General features: G+C 51.0%; 1 protein-coding gene across 7 annotated transcripts in view; it reads left to right on the top strand.

The window, feature by feature from the left end:
* The window catches only part of MSI2 (musashi RNA binding protein 2), a 375,244-nt gene that overhangs the window by 313,100 nt on the left and 40,825 nt on the right, over nt 1-21,319 (top strand). For 5 of the 7 annotated variants that reach the window (XM_036223610.1, XM_036223611.1, XM_036223609.1 and 2 more), the window contains 2 exons: nt 1,137-1,251; nt 10,396-10,470. In XM_036223610.1, coding sequence (XP_036079503.1) covers nt 1,137-1,251; nt 10,396-10,470 — 190 coding nt within the window. Of the gene's footprint in view, nt 1-1,136; nt 1,252-10,395; nt 10,471-14,023; nt 14,275-14,319; nt 20,324-21,319 lie in introns of those variants that run through there. The other 2 variants (XM_036223615.1, XM_036223613.1) reach the window with 2 other exon arrangements.

Raw genomic sequence — 21,319 nt, 5'->3', positions numbered from 1 at the left:
TTTTGGTTCCTGTGTTATATGGCCCCGGACTGCTTTTTACAATAAGATACGTGGTTCTTGTCCTTCTCCCATCGCTATCAGGCTGTCATGCTGTTAGTTCTGCTGCTATAAGCACCCGTGCCTTCCCCTGTGACATTCCATCTTCGTCAGAAATAGGATTGACTACTGGCTAACAATGCTTGTTCAGTTTGTCTGTAAACTAAAAGCAAGTAAACACTGAGCAAGGGCTTAAGGAACATTAGTAGAAACTGTAGGAGCTTCAGCAGGCAGCAGTTGTACTTATTACCAGGGCTTTGCATTATAGATCATTTATTTACATGTTGTTAAATAAATGACTTCTGGGTGTGTGGGCGGAATAGGATTTAGAAATTTTGGAGGCGGAAGGGAAATAGGAAGAAAAGACTAGCGGCCACCTGAAGACACAGCTGGAGAATGAGAAACTGGTAATCCAGGTGAATGGAGTCAGTGTTTAATCTTACTACTTCCCTCGGGAGTGCCCCGGGTAAGTGTTATGGAGATGGTGGCATCGCTGACCTAGAAATTTTGAAGATCCAGCTTTCAGGCCTGCCCCTGCTCGGGTATGGTTTCTAGCACGTGACACAAGCCTTCCGATTCTCAGCTTTCTCATCTGCAAAATGGAGCCAAAACCAACTGGCCCGTCTATTTAATAAGAGGTAGAATCAGACAGTCCAATGTGAAGAGTCACAGACCTGAAGGAACCTGTGGGGAATTTGTAAACACGGAAAGGGCCAACCAAGTAATAGTAGCATTGTCACTGTTGCTATCGTGGTTATTTGCTGACACATCAAACAGCCATCGTCTGCCTCCTAACCTCTCACACCTTCTGTACAAATTTCAATCTGAGCTCCCAACCCATGCATGTGTATCTTAAGCTTACATCCTTGCAGCCCTTCCAAACCCAATTTCATCCTTGTAGGTTTTTCCACAGCAGGATTTCCACAAGTGGTGTGTTTTCTTAAATATTTATTTTGCAGGCCATTTACTCGGCACGGCTATTTTTACAGTGAGTAAGGAGCAAGGCTAAAAATAACCTCGCTCGTAACCAGATCCGTTCTGCATTTGACATTTACGTGGAATTCATTTGCATCTCATTTGTTCGCCTTTCTGTTTAACAGGTAGAATGTAAGAAAGCTCAGCCGAAAGAAGTCATGTTCCCGCCTGGGACAAGAGGTCGGGCCCGGGGACTGCCTTACACCATGGACGCGTTCATGCTTGGCATGGGGATGCTGGGTGAGTCTGGGTGGGACCCCGGGGATCCAGCAGAGTCACCGTGGACTGGGGCCTCTGGAGACCTGTACACCCAACTGGGTTACCTACCAGCTGGACAAACTGCTTTACCTGTCTGAGCCTCAGTTTCCTCGTCTGTAGATGACCTGCCCCCCCTTGTAAGACAGTTGTGACTATTAAATGAGCAGAGATAGATATGGATGGATGGATGGATGGATGGATGGATGGATGGATGGATGGATGGATGGATGGATAATTATCTTGTCCCATGCCTGGCTCATTGAAGGTACTCTATGGATTTTTCTCTCCTTTCCAGTCCCTTCTTTAAAATGAGAAAAAGTCACTCCCTCTTTCTGGGCCCTCTCTCCTGACTAGGAGTTCTTAAAGCCCTTAGGGCTCCCGACTGGTTTAACTTGTGTAGGCTGAGGCCACCTTTTCTAAAACTTGGAAGAGGGGGGAATGTGGTGAGGGTGGGTGATAATCCTGTCTATTTAAATGATTAACATTTTTCTCTTGGGATATCAAAATTTGCATTTAAATGGATGTTTTAAATAGCCTGTTTTACTCTTTATTTGCAAAAAAAAAAGAGAGAGAGAGAGAGAGAGAGAGAGATGAAAGACAGAGTGTGTTTGTCCTGACGAAAAATGATCTCTCCTGGCTTTTAGAGAAATTGAGTTGCATATTATGCCCCTTCCTTAAAGGTATCTCTGTCCATCCTGCGTAGATAATTGAAAATCTTGCTGCTTAAATGGCATGAAAGATGGAGAAAGCAGTGGAGAAGCGTAATGGTGTGGGTCGCAACAATAATTAGAAATTTCAAGGCGAGAGAACAGTATTTTAGTGCAAGTTATTGTGTGTCGGGAAAATACTAATTAAATGGGATAAATGGTAGTTAATGGTAAAATTCCATTCAGGCACATGAGCTGTCTAGTTTTAATGGGTTTTCATTTGGTTTGGCTAACAGTCCCTCTTCTATATTTTTTGATAAGCTCTTTATGTGTTTTCAGATTTGCTCTTCACATTCATGGCTTAGTTTTATATTTATAAAACTTTCCTTGGTTTTATAAATTCTTGAAAAGAATTGTCTCTATTTTTCTGAGGAAATGACAGGGTCAGGTAAAGTTATTTTAGGGAACTTAAAATGGAGAGCGATGCCATGAAAATAACAAAAATGGCTGAGATGTTAATTTTTCTCAAATTAATGTTTTAGGTTTAACAGTTTCAAAGAAAAATCCTTTTGTAGTTCTTTAAAAGTTGGGAAAATGGTTCTAAAACTTATCTGCCAGAAGAAACATATAAGAAGTCAGAAAATGTTTTAAAAGGAGAAATGAGAAAAGACGAGTTTGACTGAATATCAGAACATAGCACAAAACTACAATAATTAAAATAGTATGGTATATATGAATGCATCTGCTAATAGAAAAAGTTAAAGAGCATGAACTAAATCTATTTCTATGTAAGAATATAATTATTCGATATGATTATTTTTAGAATCGCTGAGTATTATTTCCTTTTTGACTATAAGACACTTGTCAGGCTCTTCCTTTAAAAAATGAAACTTATTTGGTCTTTATCCTATGTCGTATGGCAAAGAAACTCTAAATGGATTAATAGTTTTTTAAAAATCAAACCTCAAAGAAAAGCGTTGAGACCATTACCCCCTGCTGGCTTTTGGAGTCTCATATAAAGGCCTTACAGCTTAAAATAGGAGACTTTTTAGGATCCAGATCTTTAGGAAGTGCCCTCACCTTTCTGAGTCTAACTTGATGCCCTTTACCTGCGGGAAGAATGAACTCTTTTTTCTTCAGGGAGAATCAAAGGTGTGGAGTGAAGCCAGCTCACACTTGTCAGTTGCCAAGGAGCAGAGGTGCAGCCGCTGTGTTCAGCCAGGGCTCGGGCCCGCGTCTCCACAGACACCCAAGTTTAACCCTTAAACTGAGGGTGCCCAGTGGTTTCACAGTGGGAGCCAGGGAAGGAGGAATTTGTTGAATGCTTTGGGTCTTTGCATACCTACTGTGTGCCTGGCGCAGAGTGAACAATGGGAGATGGACTTAGTGAGGTCCCTGTCCTCATGAAGCATGCAGTCTAGTGAGAGAGACGACATTTAACAGCCAGTCGCACAGATATGTAATTCATCATAATAGAGAGAGTTGTGGGGCTGCTTTAAGAGTATACAATAAAGAATGGAAACTAGTCTGAGGAATCGGGAACGGCTCCCTGTGGAGGTGACATTTCAGCTGGGATGAAAAGAATAAGTAAGCCAAAGGTAATCTAGACAGAAGAAACAGCCTTGGAACTCAGGGAGTCCTAGTGCGAAACCCCAAGAGCCAGCAGGCCAGCTGGGTGCGGCGGGTCCAGGCAGGGCGCTCATGAGGAGGGTGGTGCCCCAGCAGGCCCAGGATTGGGTTTGGCCGTGGCTGGTGGTGGGCAGGCCCAGCGCTCCCTGAGCTTCCCCAAATGCCTTCCAGCTGGCTCCTGCTCACCGAGGGATGGATGGTGGTGAATGCCAGGTGCTTACTCACCTGCCACAGCTCTTTCCCCTTCTGCTGGGGTCTCAAGTTATGACTTCCTCAGGTCGCAGTAAAGGAGTTAACATTTAATTACAAATGTCTTTGTGGTTAGAGTCTATTAGTTCTTGACTTAAAACCTCCCACAGCCCACCCCCACTCCTGCTGCTTAAGGCTTTTGCCCACTTCGCTCTGGTCGAGACTGTCACCAGGCTGTATCCCCAGACCTCAGCCAGTCCCCCCAGGTCGCAGAGACGCTTTTCCTCCCCCAGCCTGACGAGGAGCCTCCACCAAGGGGAGCTGTGTGGGCCAGAGGGAAGAGCGTGGCACTTCAGAATCAAATCTGGACTTCTCACACTGCCAGTTACGTGACTTAGGGCAAGTGACAGCCTCTCCATCCTTCAGTTACCCCACCCATAGCTATGGCTATGGAGGCCCTCACTTCATGGGGCAATGAAACCATAACATGCCCAGCCAATGCTGTATTTTGTCAGGTCTGAGCTACATGGTTGGTAAAATGCATCTTCGTGTACCGTTCAGAAAGAGAAAAAAACGCTATTAATTAAACTGCAGTAATGCTTTCTTAGCACATCCTTGGTGAGATAGATCCCACTTTTAAGAGAGTTTGAAATATGAAAAAAGAAAAAAAAACGTGTCTTCATATCAATGAAATACAGTAGTAGGCACTCGAGCCGGGAGCTGTTAATAAGGTACTGGGGGGCCCTGGGCAAATTACCACTTGAGTAGGTGCTCAGTACTCTTCCACTCGGGGTCCCTTCCTGCCATGGCTGGGAACATAGCTGGACCCGCAGGGGTGACCTGTGCTGTGGCGCCTGCAGCCTCCTCCGTGTGGGGACCCCCAGCTCAACGAGTTGGATTATCTTTGACTTTTTCAAGCAGAGGTCTTTGCTGCACATCAGCCTGAGTAGCCCCCAGCCCGGCCCCCTGAATTCCCCAGCCCTTATGGTGAGACCATCCAGACACCGGGCTGAGACAGGGCCTTCTGAGAGGCCCCCAAGCAGGCCCCAGCCAGGAACCAGCCCAAGGTCCGGGCAGAAGGGGTGAGTCAGACACAGTTTCCGGGGAACAAACTCACAGTCTCACAGTCTGGTTGGCCTGTTGCCTCCCCAGCCAGGCCGGAGACTCCACCGAGCCTTCTCTGATGCCTACCCCCAGAATCCCCTGGGGCTGCCCTGCATTTCACCCGCTGGCGCAGCTTGGCACCCCGGGTCTGTGGACTCTCTGGGCGAAGAGAGTGCCATCTGCTGTGCTGTGACCGGAGCCCTTGCGCCTTCCTTCTAAAGTGGTGGCTTCTGGAGGAGTCTAATCCTGCGGCAGGATGGCCCGACGTGCCCCCGTTAGTCACCTGGGGCACCCGTCCCTGGTGCGCCAGACCTGCGTGTCAGTCCTGGAATCCTTACCATCACCACCATCAGCAGTTTGAGGAACGTGGCTTACGCAAAAAAGAAAAAAAAATTTTAATTCATTAATGAACAGAATGAGATGAGGTTTTAGTGATTTAAACGTTTTTTTGTTGAAAGAGCAGAAAAAGCACTTCTAGGGCTTTTTAGAAGTGAAGCTATAAACAATTAGTTTTTAAATCCGTTCATTCAACAACTATTTATTGAGTGTCTGCGACGCGCCAGGCACGGTTTTAGATGCTGAAGACGCAGCAGAGAATGAAGCTTCCGATCACAGGGAACTGATATTCTAGTGAAACAACGGACACACTGGTCTATAAGTGACCCGGAAACTGTGGAACGAATTCTTGAATGTCCTTTAAGATTTCCCCATACTTGGGGAGGTCTCCTCATAGGGAAGCTGATAAGCATACAGTTGCACGGTTATTCTTCCTCGATCTCTCTTGATTCGGCCGCAGACATCCTTGGGGAGAGCCTACAGCTGTTTTGGTTTTGGCTTTCACAGCCTTTGACAAAATCAGAATAATCGGCCCAATGGGAATTCTTTAAAAAGAGCGTAGGAGAGAAGAGGAGGGGTTAGGTCTCCCTGCCTTTGAGCCAGACAAAACCAGAATCAACTGAGACCCTTAGAAAAGGTCTTTTTTGCAGACCTCAGATTTTGTTCCGCTGCCTGGCAGCCCCAAAGAGGTGCCTGCAGTTATCCAGCTCTGTGCACTAGAATCTCTGTTTTTTCTTAATGAAATTGGACTTAATAAAAGCAAACATGATTATTGTTGATATATTTGATTCCCCTTGGCCTTCTCAGCCACATAATCCTACTGCCTTCCACTCTCTTGACCCCGCTGGGCACACGCTGTTTAACAGGTTTAATTCCAGTGGTAGAGAAATACCTCATTGCTGAGGCCTTGAAAAACTTCACCCTGCAGGCCCAGAAATGGAGAGACACTTGACCAGCTGAAGAAAGCCAGAGGCACTTATCAATGCTCGTACTGAGGAGGCCCTGTGAAATCCTGACCCAGTGTTCCCTGACATTAAGCCCCTCTGAAATGAAAGCAGGGGGGAAAAAAAAAATCACCGTGGAGAAGGAATAAGGAGCTGTAAATCTGCTGGCATTCACTAACAGACCGAAAGACGATGGGCTGGAACTTAACAGCCACATGTCTAGACTCATTTGTAATTTCAACCGGGATTTGTCTTTCCAAAAATGTCTGTTGAGGTCACTCCCAAGGAGGTCTCCATTCGTTCAGCCGTTTCCTTGTAAACAGAGGAAACTCAAAATTCAGCCCTTCGTTTTCCTTCGAGAGCTGTGCCATCCGTGCATTAGGTCTTTGTGCGTCAGTGGGAGGGTCTCACATCTGTGCTGCCCAAGGCGGTAGCCACTAGCTACCCGTTGAGCTTTTAAGATGTGGCTTCTGTACCTGAGGAACTGAAGTTCTTGCTTCGTATAATTTAAATTTAACTTAAATTGGATAGCACAGGTCTGGACTCTGGATGATTCTGGGGGCGGGCACCTTTGTAGACTTCTTGCCTGGGAAGGGCTCTTGGCACTTGGTGTGGCATCCACATGCAGACCTCACGGAGCCAGTGTGGTGCCCCAGGCGGCAGCACTCTGCACACCGGGCAGGGGTGTCATACTCTAATGGCTCCCGTGTCTCTTTCCAGTGGGGGGCCTGCTGGGAGCAGTTTCCCATGACTGTGAGTAGCTGACTAACAGAGCCTGGGAGAAGATGAGTCACGTGCACATCTAGCATACGAACATCCTTTAGGATTGGAGCAAAGATCTAGAACCACAATTCTGAGACCTCTGCCAGCATCTCCAAAAGGGGGCCCGAAAATGAGCTGACTGTCAAATTCAAATTCTATTGTTGATTTCTGGACCCCCCTGCCCCCCAACATAGGAAGCCTATCTGTAAGAAAGGTGGCCATGCAGGCAGAAGGCTTGGTTTTTTTTCTTTAGTGACAAGAGATAATTACTGTGGGATTGATCAGGCGTCCAGAGTACTGGAGCAAATAAATTGTGCAGTAGCCGGTGCAGGAGGGGCCCGGCTGCTAATGGAAGTGGTGGCTGGGTCATCTCACGGTAATGTGGCTTGATGGAGCATCCGCATGGGTCTGCTGTAATGTGCTATTGATATGCAGCCAGCCAATTTCCCCCGTGTGGCTGGGGCTGGGAGCCGTGCGAGCAGAGTTGGGCTGCACAGCAGTAAATGAAGAGGAAAATTGAAGTAATGTTGTATTATAAATTTATGATTTCATCGGCCTGACCCAGAGGATGTTCTGCGGTAGGGGCCAGAGATCAGATCCCCCACTCCGGCAGATGCCACGTTCTCACCTTTTGTTGTTCAGAAGACAATATTGACATTTCTGAGAAGTCTGGGGTAAGGCCACAGATTGGGGTGAACTTGATAAAGCTTTCCTTCCTTCTTTTTGAAGACTTCTGAGTATGCCAGGAAGAAAGCAGACATGATGGAATCGTACTGGTGGCGGGCCTCAGGAAGGGACTAGGCATTCCCCCAGCCCCCACCCCACCCTGAGGGAGTCTCGAAAGTGACACACGGGTTTACACTTTTGCTGTCAGATTAACACTAAAATATTTAAGACCCCCAGCGCCGATGTTAGAAGCGAAGGAGTCATTTTTCATCAGGAAAGGCCCTAGGCAGCAGCGATTTGGCTGCTTGCATATAATTCGTTTATCAATATTGTTGAAATAATGGTATAAGAAATTCAGTGCCGAAAGATCTGATTTGATAACAGGTGATTAATTTGGAGGAGAATCAAACTGGCCAGCCATGAAATAAACACCAAGGGAGGAGCCAGTGCGCATGTGTTCATTTAAGGCACCCAAATCTTGGTTTCTGTCCTTCATCTCTGTCCCTGTTTCTCTTCTTTCCCTGTCTGGAAAAGAGCTCCACGTTTCACTTAAGCCCTGCTCCTCAGCGGTCAGTGCAAAGCTCCCACATCATCCTGTCTCATCCGGGCAGCCTTCTGCCAAGGAGACACCAAGTGCTGGGAAATAAATGCACAAGGAAGGAGCAGGTGGCAAGACTCTTTTGAGGTAGAAACAGGTCAATTGGCCAGTGAGTTGTGGCTGCAAATTTGGAAAGGCTCAGCCGAAGCAAGGGAAAGGAGCCACAGCTGGTGTCAGTCGCAAATTAGGGCTCCTCAGTGTTGCAAGGGACCTGCAAAGCTTTCTACAGCGGGCAAGACTCAAGCTCCCAGAGAAAAGGGGAGATTTCCAAGGGCATGGTCTTCTGAGGCCCAGTCCAGCAAGCTTCTGTTCTGGGACTAATGACAGATTTCCTGGTTGGGGCAGAGGCTATGACACCTACAAGCACAAGGAGGGGAGCAAGGGTGAGTCCCATCTCTGGACCTCTGAGGCATAAAAACTCTATGAACAGGCAGCAGGAAGACCTGCAAACTCTAACTCAGTGCCAGAGGGCACAAGATCGAATTTAATGAAGGATCCTGTTCCTTTAGCAGTCACTTGCAGGGTCATTTTATGCTTGTAACATGTGAGAGTCCACCGGGAGGTGGACAATGAGACCCCAGAGACTGTGTTTAGGGATGTTTAAGGGGCTGCTTAGAACTACAGAGGCACAGGTGGAAAGCTCTCTATTGCCCTCATGGCTGGCAGCTGTCAAACCCACCCACCAAAGCAGCTTTCCACCAGCGTTTTGGTGACAAGCAACAGAAACAACTCTAGCTGCTGGAAGCAGCCAGAGAGATTATTGGAGGAGCTTGGACAACACACAGAATTGCCAGGAAGGCCGAAGAACAGGTAGTAACCAGAAGCTGGGTGGTCAGAGCCACAACCATAACCAGAGACAACCCAGGAATGACCTGATCAGGGCCCACTGTTGCTGTGACCCTATGCTGGACTGTCCTGCAAGTTCTGAACCATGCCCTCCTCCTCTGCCCCACTGGCCCCAGACGTGGATTCTGGGAAGGCTTTCATCGGCTGAGCCCAGGTTCCCGGCCTGTCCAACTCAGGGAGCAGGAAGGAGGTCTTTCTTGCATCCATGATGGGAGGCAGGCCTCTCTCCAAGGCTCATGGAAAAGGGGCATCAGGTGCTGGGCAGCCAAAAAACAACCACGAACAGCCCACCTCAGACGTCAGAGCAGAAGTCAGGCCGGCAGAGGGAGCAGGATAGGCGAGGCGGTAGGATTGCCAGATGGAATTCGAGGAGCATGAACATGCTGAGGATCCTACACACTGAGTAGAGTGGGCTCTGTGAGCCCGGCAGGGCAGGAACAGGGGTATGCGTGGGATCTCCAGTCCAAGAAGGCTCCACCAGCCTTCTTTGTAGCCTGAATCGAAAAGCAGTGACATAGAAAGTAAAGTGTCCTGAGCGGGCATGACGAAGGGCATGAGAGCTGAAGTGACATCTCACTGACAGTTTCCCAATGGACCGTAAAAGGCCACACTCAGACTAGAACGTTCCTCTACACCCAGTGCCCAGCCCAGCTGTACTTTGCACCCTTCAGTTAACCGATCACCCCCTAGGTCACCTGAGGCAGGTGCGTGGAAAGCATATGCATGCTGCGAGATGCCTGTGGAGACGTGGTACGAGGCTTTTGGTTTGGGCCACGGCTTGTGGTGCACCCTTTAACCCTGCCGGCCCCTCACCATTCTCCAAGGGCCTTGGGAAGATCCTGGTACCCGGTGGAGTGTCTGTGCTCAGACACGGGCCCTGGGACCTCAGCTCCCCTGGGCCACGGCTCACTGGGCCCAGTGTTTTCCCAGAGGCACAGGGCCAACCCTGAGTTTCACCACTAAACTGACCCCAGTGCTCATGCTCCATCGGGTGCTGGCGCTGCTGCTGCCCGCTGCCCGGGGAGGAGGCTTTGTGAGGACCTTAATCTCCCACTGTCAATAGCTGTGAGGTAAAGTACATTCAGGGTGAGCTCTCCAAATGTCAGAGCCAGGCTGGGCCCTGTGCCTGTTGCTAATACGTGGCATTTACTCTACAGGTCAAGCAAGCGCGTGGCTCTGGGGGGGTCTTTCTGCCCAAATACAGGTTAATTACCAGCAGGTTGACCAGTCCCCCAGCTATGGGAGAGAGGGGACCCAGGCCCCGGGTAAGACCCTCATGGGAGACAAATCATTTAGTGAAGGAAAATAACTCAGGTTGCTTCTCCCCCCACCCCACCCCCAGGGTTCCCCCCAGACCTGAGGCGGCTGTAATAACAAGACTGTGTTCTTTCTCTCTCTGTTCAAGGCTACCCCAACTTTGTGGCAACTTATGGCCGCGGCTACCCCGGATTTGCTCCTAGCTATGGCTATCAGTTCCCAGGTGAGTGTCTTTGACTCCTGGGGTATTGGAAACATGGGAGGTGGGCTGCATTCGGGGGAAGGGGAACCCCTAAAGAGAACACTGTGCGTACACACATCCGTTAAAGAAATGACCTGTAGGTGCTAAATTTCAAGTCCACTTAACGCCAGGGTCAGGCTGCAGCTCAGTATGGTCAGCAGAAGTGTTCCACTGGTGCCGAGTGTTCGGAGGTGGCAGCTTTTACCGGGAAAAGGAAGAACTGAGGCAGGTGTCCTCCGCCTGCTCGCTCTCTTTTTTCCGAAACCTGTTAGGGGTTCTCTCACTGGGGACCGAACTCTCGGCCCAGGGTTTCCTTTCACCCTCTGCTCTCCACCCCCTGCCTGCTGTCTTCCATCACCACCCACCCCTCCTCCCCTCCTCCCCTCCTCCCCTCCTCCAGCTCCGTCCTGATGCCTTCTGTGCCCTTCTGGTGTGTGTTGGGTGTGCTGTTGGGGTTTGCTGTCTGTCTTGGTGGAGGTGTTTAGAGTCTTCCTCCCCTCCGTGCGGGTGTCAGAGACTCAAGGCAGAGCCCACAATGCCATGCTGCAGCTTCCATGTGGCTGGGACCCCCACCCGAGGCGGCAGCCATGATCTTATAGGGGTTGGGGGAGGGGTGCTAAAGGAAGTGATATTTTATGGAACTTGGCTTTTCCCCTGAGGGGATCAACCAGTCTTTCTCAGACCTGGAATGCAGATGAGAACATATTGGGGTGCTTTGGGTGTCTGTGTGCAAAGGAAGCCGGGGTTTCTAGAGAAGGCGTTAGGAGTGGAGATTCATCCTCTCAGGTTCTGTGCCGGGCGCGGCAGTGCTGTAGGGCGCTGGTCTTCAGGCGACATTTCACTCCTCATCGGTCATCCCGCCCGGACCGAGATGCAGCAGGAAGCAGAGGGAGCAGATGTGGCCCTGGGAGGACAGGGTCCGAAGCCAGCGAGGAGGGTGGTGGGAGGGGAACGTGAGGGGCTGGGCCCAGTGTTGGCCTCACCGGGCTTTGGGGTTGGGGGGGGGGGGGCAGGTCAGGAGGCATTGGAGACACTCAGAGCCATGCTCGATGGGGGTCAGAGCGCTCGACTAGCAACCAGCAGTGGAGCCTAGGCTCTTGGCCTGGCTGCCTACGGCCACAGGCAGGTCACTCTGCATCTCTAGGCCTTACTTCTGTCTTCTGTAAATGAGAGCTTTGTGCAGAGTGGCCACTGGGCCGTGCCTCTTTCTGATTGTAGAGGTGAGAGGCAGAGAGGCAGATACAGTAGCACAAGACCCAGGTGGAGGAGAGTGAGTGTGTCCCCTTCCCCTAGGGCCGGGCAGTTTCCTGTCAGGGTAGGGCCCTCAGCAAGCACCCTTGTCTGCCCTAAGGAAGTGCTCCCCACTGTGTCTTTACAACAGATGGCTGCTTCGGTGGCCGTGGGCCTCTTGGAGCAGGAGAAGCCAGCACTGGGCCATGCATGGCCTAGAGTTTGCTCACTCTGCTCCTCCATTAGATTTTCACTGTCCACAGATGGGGGCACCAGGGCCTGGAGAGATAGAGAACCCTGTTCAAGGAGCAGAACCAGGATTTGGGCCCAGATGTTCTGGGCCTTACGTGCCACCCTCCACTCCCTCTCTAGCATCCATCTATCCAGTACAGTGACACTTCCCGTGTCGAGCTGCTGTTCCTCAGTCACACTAGCCTCATTTCAGTTACTCAGTAGCCACCTGTGGCTTGTGGCTACCACCAGCACAGAATACCCAGAAAGTTCTGTGTGGGATGTGCCATTCAGAATCGTAAAGGAAGAGGTATAGTCTGGTGGAAGGGCACAGTCCGCACGCATACACGCCCGTGTGCACTGCCCTCCTGGGGCAGCCTGGCGTGCCACTGTCAGGGACGCCTGCCCCCCCCCCTGGTTTCCAACCCAGGGGACGAGACGACACACAGGATCACACATCCTGTGCCTGGCGCAGCCCAGGTAACCTTCACGGCCAGGTTACCGTTGCCCTCTTGGTGTGGCACGAGTCCCAGGAGGGCAGAACTGGGGATTCTAATGTGGGATAACTTGGGGGGTGACAAAGTGGAGCCCATGCTAAAGCCTCTGTATCGTCTGAGAGCCTGCCCTGGAGCCCCGTGAACCAGCCCAGGAATTGTCGGTAGACAGTGTCTCAGGGACCGGCATCCTAGGGTCCGCTAGAGTGACCAGCGGAGGCTGGGTAGAATGAGATGCACCCCTCGAGGTGCTCAGTCCTTTACCATAAGCCAAGGCTTTGGGAACAGAGCACTGGGTTGGTAAAGGGCATAGGATGGGCGTGGAGGGACCATGCCCAGGGCCCATCTGTTCGTCATTGTCACTGGATCCCACAGCTTACCACACAGTCAGCTGGGTTTGAATGAGACAGAAATCAGGCATTTAAATGTCCAGACAGAGGCTCCCTAACCCATGGGATGTGGCTGTTCTGTTCTCTCTGAGCCATCAGATTCTCCATTTCCCCATCTTTCCTACTCTCTGGAAGCCTCTTGTCCTCACCAGGGTCCATCAGTGGCCACAAGAGTGAGGCCACCTGCTCTCAAGGAGGGTCAGGGCGTGGAATAGCCTGGGCTGGGAAGAGTGTGGCCCAGTGGCTGGACCTAGTTGCTCGCACCCCTCCAGGAGGAGCCAGGCTGATTTCAGAGTCTGACCTCTGCTGACCCCGCCCCCTGGAGGAGCTGCCTCTTGTGGAGTGGTGGCTCTGTCTGTTCCAGACGCCTCCCTAAGCAGCCTGAGGTTCCAGACCACAACTCCTGGGGAGCCCCTGTGGCTTTCCAGTCAAGAGCTCATGAAGTGGTGGCCACCCCCCACCCCACCCCCGCCCCCACCCCCCTGCTCCCGAGAACAGACTTGACCCCTCCTGGAGTCTCGGCAGCAAGGGCAGAGCCCCTGCTGAGGGAAGCTTTGAAGTTTTCTGACATCTGTCTCTTGCCTCGTGCCAGTAAGGAATGTTTCTAGTAGATCTGGCCATGAGGTGTGGGCTGCAGAGTGGCGACCTAGAGGAGGGGCGGCCCCACTCTCTGCTCTCTCCACCCCAGCCATCGGGCTGACTCTGTCGACCCCCCCCCCCCCAACGCCGCAAGATCCTGCGGGTCAGAGACGAGTAGCGTCACCACCAAACCGTCCTGATGTTTTTTTCTTTGTGAGCTTTCTTTCCCACGTCCTCACTGTGTGCCCACTTTACTCGCTTCCTACCTCCACTCCTGTGATGTGTATGGACCCCACACCCCTCCCAGCCTCTCTCTGACTCCACCCTACTGGGGCAACTCAAGATCCTTAGCTAAGAGAAACGGAAGGACACCTCGGTCCCAGAGAGCAGCTAAGGTCCTTCATCCTCACAAACTACGTATCCCTTTCAGGAAAATGCAGTCTGACCTTTACCAAGGCTCCTCCCTCTCACCCGAATTGGCTCTTTCTATGAACACCCATCTCGTCTGCGTGGGTGTCCCGGGTCCCTCTCGGTGGAGCCCTGTTTTACCTGTGTCAGCTTCCTGGGCCACACAGTAGATGTTAAACGACACCTGTCTCTTCCCGCCTTTAGAGTCTGTGAAAATCAGTGAGATGCTCCGATGGAGAGGGCTAGGCACCTTCGGATAATTATTGCAGTGGGGAGTAGTTCTTTCCTAGGAAGACTGAGTGATGATGACCAACGACTGTGGAAACGGCTCCTTCCGAGGCCCAGATGCCCCCGCGTGTGCCCCCACCCCGCCCCCGTAAATCGTTGCACGCGCTCAAGTTGCTATGATCCTGATCGGTGGCCTTTCCCGTTTCCTCTCCTTTTCCCCCTCTGGACTCTCAGTTTAATCTGTTAATTTCTGTTCTTATTTCACTTTGCAGACTATTTGCCGATTTCACAAGACATAATTTTTATCAACTAGCTCTTAAGAGAGGCATAACAAATTGGGGTTTGCTACCATTACTAGAGAGAGGACACAGTCCCGGCGGGGGCCGCCCCAGCTGCTGTCAGTGCCCACTGAACCTCTCCTAGCTGCCTGTTCGAATGAATGTTCTTTTGCTTATTTTTAATTCATGGAAAAGACTCACGTCCTCATTGCTTCACTCAGTTTTTTAAAAATAGTTTTATTCTCCAGTCCCCTCTCATTTCACTTCTGGTACGCACTGTGAACAACCCCCCACCCCCACCCCCAACCACGCCACCCGCCACCTCCCCTGGAATGTAACAGGGCCAGAGGGAAACTTCTCACAAACTCTGTGGAGCCTCCTCAGGGGGATCCAGGTGGAAGCCATCAAATCAGGCTCATTGGGGCATTTCACGAGGTGAGCTTTGAAGTGTTGGTGACCCACAGGGACTGGGGATGCGTGACTTGGAGCACCTGTGTCCCATGGTGGACAGTAAAAAAAGTGAATACGCTCACACACTCACACATACTTCTGTAAATACCAGTGTGAGAAACTCAGTCTGGAAGAAAAACTATATAAACATGATCTGGTCGTCTTTGTCTTTTGGGGCCAGTCCCTCAGGGGCTGTTGTCATAATAATAAGCACACTCTCTTCCAGACGAGATAGTGGAGCACCCCTGGGTGCTGCCACATCTCAGGCACCGTGGACACCCGTCCACGCCAGGCCCCTCCTTCCCAGCTCCTCCACCCTCGCCTCCCTTCCTGTGCTGGCCTTGCATTCCCTGGTGGCACCAAGGACCTCATGGCCCACTGGGGCCGGAGGGGAGAGAACTCAGAGGGTCCATCCCTGATTAAGTCAGCATCCCTGAAGTCACCTCCAGAAGGGCTTTCTTTTTGCATGATCTTGACTCCCTTCACTCCAGGTTTGAAAAATCCCCACTCTCAAATGAAGTATAGCTCAGTTGGACCCCCCAAGAGTCACCCTTCGGTTCACACACATAGTTTGTGAGAAGTGACCCGTGTGCTCCCATTGGGTGCACTCGATGTGAGCAAATCCATGTTCGAATGTCATTGTCCTTGAGTCCCAACTTGTGCGGTTTTGCACATCTCATTAAAGATGCTCGATGTAATAAGTGGTTAGTTTTATTTTTCCCGCAGGCCTTTTCATGAGTGCTATTTTTTTTTAATCTGTATGGCTTCCCCCCTTCCCCTTTATTTTGTTCTATGGATTGCTTTGCTTTGGTGAACTTGTCCTAGTATGCTTGTCTCACAAACGTTTTAGCCATTGTGAATTTTCTTCATCTCTGTAAATAGCTCATCTGTGCTTCTCCCTAATGACATTTTATTTTTCCCCCCCTGTAAGCAACCGAGGTAGAAAAATAAATTGTTTACCATGGACATGCTGTGTGCTGCCGTCTCTTAGCCTGACAGTGTGCCTTTCTCGCTCTGGGGGAGGTGAATGCACTGAATAACTGGTACCCATGACAGCCTCGTAGTGCCATTTCCGAAAGCATGCAGACTCCCCCTGGCTGCTGTCTGTCCCCATCCTCCTTCCCACCCTGCTTCCTCCCGTCCTCTGCACTTGCTCGATGCGCGCCTGTCCTTGAGCACAGTGACAGCATCTGCATGCAGCAGCTGTACAGTCCACCCCATGCCCCTTCCTGCCCTCGAGTGAGAATGCCACTGGAACATCTCGAGGCCCTCACATCTGTGTACCAGGTGTGTGAGAGCTCGTGCACGTGCTTGCGCACACTGGCCTACATGTGGTTTGCATGTGGCTTGCCTTCCCAACTCCCCTGAACACTAGAGTTTGGTGGAGGCACTTGTAGTGCTGGACATGAAGCTGGAAGGCCTCGTTGCCAGGCCTACTTGGCCACGTAGTAGCCACGTGACCTTGAGCGGGCGACTTAGCTGTCTAAACCCTGGGGATGATAATAGTGCCTGGTTAGTTAGGTAGTCAAATAGGATAACATGTATAGTTGAACATGTATTATAAATTGGTGAATGTTCTACAACTGGAAATGTTAGAAATTGTGGGCTCTGATGTTCCTATTACGTCACCGTCCTGCGTGGTTTTCTGTTCCTCATTGCCCCAGGGGAGCTGCCTGCGGGCGGTTCTGCTTACGAGTGAAAAGGATGATACAGGATCCCTAAGTGAAGCCAGAGAGTTGCTGGGACTTCCTTGCCCACCCCTACTCCCCACCCCTCCTCTTTCCCCTCCTTCCCTCTCCGTTTACTGGTCATAAGGCTCTGGATTAGCTGTCAGATAATGAGACTCGCTTCTTCAAGATGCTTGTAGTCCAGCCGAAGGAGAGAGAACCGGTGGTCAGACCCATTGAGCGTCATGGGACAGATGCTTAGCTAGAGAGAGGGAATCTGTCTCTGCTATAAAGGGACAGAGGCAGGCTGCTTGTCCAGCTTAGCGGAGGGCCAGCCAGGAATGGCCCCCTAGAAAAGGTGACATCAGAACTGGGTCTTGCACAGTTAAATCAAATTATCTAAGTAAAGAAAGGAAGGGAGTATATCCCAGGCAGAGAAACAATGAACCTAAACGCTGAATTAGGTAGTTTTAAGAAAGAAAACACAGAAGTAAGAAAACAAAAATAATGGCCTAAACAAAATAAGAATTTGTTTCTCTCTCCCATGTAAAAGAAGCCTGGGTGTAGCTTCACGGTAGTAAGGGGTCTTGGTTTCTTTTATCTTCTTGTTCCATCATCTTCAACATAAGACTCCACCTCATAATCTAAAAAGGCTGCTAGAGCTCCAGCCAGTACCTACTCATTCCAGGAGAGTGCATCTCTCCCTTTAATAACATTTTTTACAAAGTCATGTGAGGCACTCTACTTAGATCCCATTGGTCATACATATCTTAGTCCTACCTGGCCAGTTTTAGCTACACGGGAACCTCAGAAATGTGTTTTGGTAACCGTGTGCCCAGCTAAAAGCAGGAGATTCTGGTATTACGTTTGAAGAGTAGAATAGATGCTAGGAGACACTTAGCAATCTCTGCCACAAACCCGAAAGAGGAAGCGTGGCACGTCCCAGGATTATGAGCAGTTTTGTGTATGGGAAGCTTACAACAGCATCTTTGGTGGGGGAGGGGAGAGACAAGACTTGAGAGTCAGGGTGGGCCTTGTGACTCAGATTCAGAACTTCAAATTTGATCCCCAAAAGATATGAAAAGCCCTTAGAGGACTTTAAGTAGAGAAGTGATATGGTCAGGTTCCCAAGGTGAGTCAGAAGGGGCTTGGGAAAGCAGAGAGGCCAGTGAAGAAACTACGAAGATGAGTTCAGAAGAATGTTCCCTTCCTTCTGTACCCTCCACCTCCTCTCCTTTCTGTCTCCTCTCGGCTCCATCCTTCACCCTTTGCCTCAGGCTGGCTGGTGACCCTCTGGGGGTCTTTTCAGCTCTGCCAGGTAACACAGGGTTAATATGACCCCAACTCCTGATAAGTTGCTGGGCCACAGTCTTAGCTACTGCAGTGTCCTCAGATATGGGCACTTGGAGCAGCCAGGAGGGCTGAGCTCGCATCCCACAACTCAGTGCTCACACCTCCCTCCCAGGACACCATGCGTGAACAGCAGGGTACAGATCCCAGGCAGGGAGACCCTGGGACTCTGGTTCTGAAGTGCTAGTGTTTGGTCCTTCCTCTTCAGCGGTGGAGGACAGGTGCCATCTCAGGTGCCGATGTTGACGGATGGGTGCTGGCTTCCTGGAGTACTGCCTTAAGAACGATTTTGAGGCCAGATCCTAGCTCAGCAGGACTGTGATTGATTAGCAGTGCCTGCATGGTTGCTGGATCAGGGACCAACGCCTGCTCGCCTCATGTTTTGACTTCCATATTCCAGTCTAATGGTGGTACATGGGTGCTGGGTGACTTTAGCTCACTCTTAAAGATGGCCATCAGTTTCACAGGGAGGAAGGGGGCGTGGTCTGAGGAAAGGTGCCATAGCTCAGGGACATCCGGTTCCCTCTGCAGGAGAAGCCCTGTACGTAGTCCGTTGCCAGTAGGGGCTGCTGTCAGGTAAGCTTCGCTTTGGTCAAGTAGTCTGGTCTTTGAGCGAAAACAAAAACTTAGTGGTCTGACTTATCCTGACAGATGTACTTGAATGCAGAAAACGGACTGAAGAGAGCCTGAGTTCTTGGGAGGGGAGGGGGTTCGCCTTTACACGATGACTTGGGAAAGCAGCGTTAACCTCGAGGAAGGAGCTGCTTCCTGAACCAGTTCATGCCCATCCTGTCAGTTCTGTACAGTTTCTGATTTGTAAAGTGTTCGGACATGCCTATCACTGTCTGGATTGGTAATCTGAGCCACTGAGAGGAATGTCTCCAAGACCCTTCCGTCCACTCACTCCTCTAGTCCACCCAAGTGGCAGAGACCTCATGGTCCGTACCCACTCGGGGGTGGCCAGACCTGGGTTCTTGCTTCCACCTTGCTCTCTCCCAAGTTCTGCTCTTTCTGGCCTAGTTCTCAGAGGAGAGGAGCATTCCTCCAGCCTTTGCAGCCTTCTCAAGGGTGGGATTGGATTCCAAGGCTACTCGGTGAAATCGTGGAACCAGTAGCTTAGGATGACCTCTTACTTGGGTGTATATTTAAATGCCAGGACTCTTTTCTCCTGCTTAAGTTTGTAAGAGGCTCTTTCCTCACCCCTCTGCCCCAAAAATGCCCTCATAGGGAACCCCACTAGACCCCCGGTGTGGTAGACCAGCGCCACCAGCTCTTCTGGCTCGTTGCTTCTGGTTGGGTTCCAGAGCGAAGCTTACCCAGTGAGCGATGGCTGGTTCCTCACTAGTAGGCAAGTCGATCTTGCGATGCTAAGACAGGATGGTTGGCTTCCCAGGTATGTTGACATAACCACGGACCTATGGACCTGGATGCCCACAGCTAGATGTTCCAGCACTGTAAATAGTGATGCTCCCTCGTAAAGGGAAGCCCCTCCTGACACAGCAGCCGCGCGCATCTGCTTCATCCCCAGCCCGCTCATCTGCACATCCCTTTGGCCCGGAGCATCATCTCTAGGGATTACTCCTTCACAGACTGCACCCACAGCCAGATTTTCAATCACAAGCCAGCTCCTCCTGTGGCCAGCCCACTCCTATGCCACCTGGCTCTGTGTGTACTCAGGGGCTTATCCTCTCATTTGAATATTAAAGGCAAGCTTAGGAAAGTGTATCTGCTCCCTGAAAAGATGGAAAAGCAAAAGTCAGCAGCCCACCCCAGATTCACGGTGAGGATTGTCAGGGATGTGGGTGGGCAGTGCAGCCACACCCCTCCCTCCACGTGGAAAAATCAGGAGCTGACGCTCTACCCAGATGGGAGCAGAGCATGGTGCCTAATAGGCGCTTAATAAATGTTTGCGGAAAGAAATGAATTGGAGCAATCTGAATTGACGGGAATTGAGGGTTTCACTTTCGATCAGCTTTCTGTGCCTCTTGAAGCTCCTCTGCATAAATAAAAGGAAACGTGGCTAACTGAGCACTCAGCTCCCTGAAGCCTGGAGAAGACTTACATTCTTGCCCCTAGCTTGCTAGGGGTATAAGGCCACTTCTGGGCCTCAGTTTCCCCCTCTGTCAATGGGGCTACTGATCCTTGTCCTATCCCCCTTCCTTACAGGTTGTTAGAGGGTCCCTGGGACCAGGGATGATCTAGTGCTTTGCAAAAGAGTAGTGTGTCCAAGGAGGGAGGCCCAGGCAGGGGCAGAGGGCCCAGCCAGCTCCATCAGGGGCAGCAGAGAGCAAGGCTGTGGACGTGGCTTCGCACTGGTTCTGCATGGGCTGAGTATGGTGCCCACCGGATGCTGGCTCTCTCCGCACAGCCATCCTCACCCCCTTCCCCCCTCACACCTGGTGCCTGTACCACCAGGCTCTCAAAGTCCCCAGTAAGTCTGCCAGCAGGAGTGTAATCACCTTTCTTCAAGCCCTTCAGTTTTAATTTCCATCAGCAAAAGCAAGTAAAAGGTCACAGCTTAAAAAAAAAAACAAAACAACAAAAACAGAAGTTGCTCAGAGTGTGAAATTATAAGCAGATGGCAGTGCCAGACCTGAGGGATGGGCAGTTTGTGCCCTCCAGGATAGTTAAGGACAGACCAGATGGCAGAGGTGTGGCCCCCACTCCCTGCTCCTCCCCAGGCTGAAAAGATGAAACAGGGTCCTGCCCACAGACATTTACCCTGAGTCCAATCAGCTTACGTCCCCTGCCCCCAGGCACCCCACCCAACGGGGCTACCACCTCTGCTCCCTGTCCCTTCGGTGGGGAATGCTCATGAGGACCTGGCCTGGGCTGGGGCCTCTGGGGCAGCAGGGTGCTTAGCACACAAGCAAGGAGGTCAGAGCCTGGAGGGGCATCCCACGTGTGGCCAAACATGTCCCTCTGCGGGCTGACTAGTGTGTAGAATGGGCATGCGGGAGGAGTCGCTGACCTCCGGGAAAGTCTTCAGGAAGAGGTGACATCTGAACTGGGTTTCGGAGCGCACATAGAAGTTCACCAGACAGGCAGTGGGGAATGGTATTCCATGTCAAGGGACCAGCAGGTGTAAATGCACAAAAGCGTTGTATGTCTTCTATCTCGTGCATTTCTGCCTCTGTTTATTCTGGGGCCCCCATCTGGACAGATGCTGTCTCATCACCTGGGCTGGGACCCTAGACAACAAGACTTTGGCATTGGGAAGCTGTGGTCACTTCTTTCCACACCCAGGAATCCTGGGTAGACTGTGAACCAGGAGTGCTGACCCCACCTCACCATAGAAGGCTGGTCCCTGTCAGGGCCTTTGTGGACCACTGAGCAACTTAGTGGACTCTGGGTCTCTCTCCTTTGAGGCAGAGAGCCTCATCCAGATGCTCTTACACAGAGAGAGAGAGACAGAACACAGCCTGCTTTTCCCCTCATGAAGGCAGTGCTGCCTTGTTCTGAGCCTGAGCAGGTATTTGGCTGACCCCAGGGGAGCCTCTGGGGCCAGCCCTGCAGCTCCATTAGTG

The sequence above is a fragment of the Rousettus aegyptiacus genome, unplaced genomic scaffold (genome assembly GCF_014176215.1).
Source record: "Rousettus aegyptiacus isolate mRouAeg1 unplaced genomic scaffold, mRouAeg1.p scaffold_m13_p_6, whole genome shotgun sequence".
NCBI lineage: Eukaryota > Metazoa > Chordata > Mammalia > Chiroptera > Pteropodidae > Rousettus > Rousettus aegyptiacus.
This window is presented reverse-complemented; position numbering and strand designations above follow the sequence as displayed.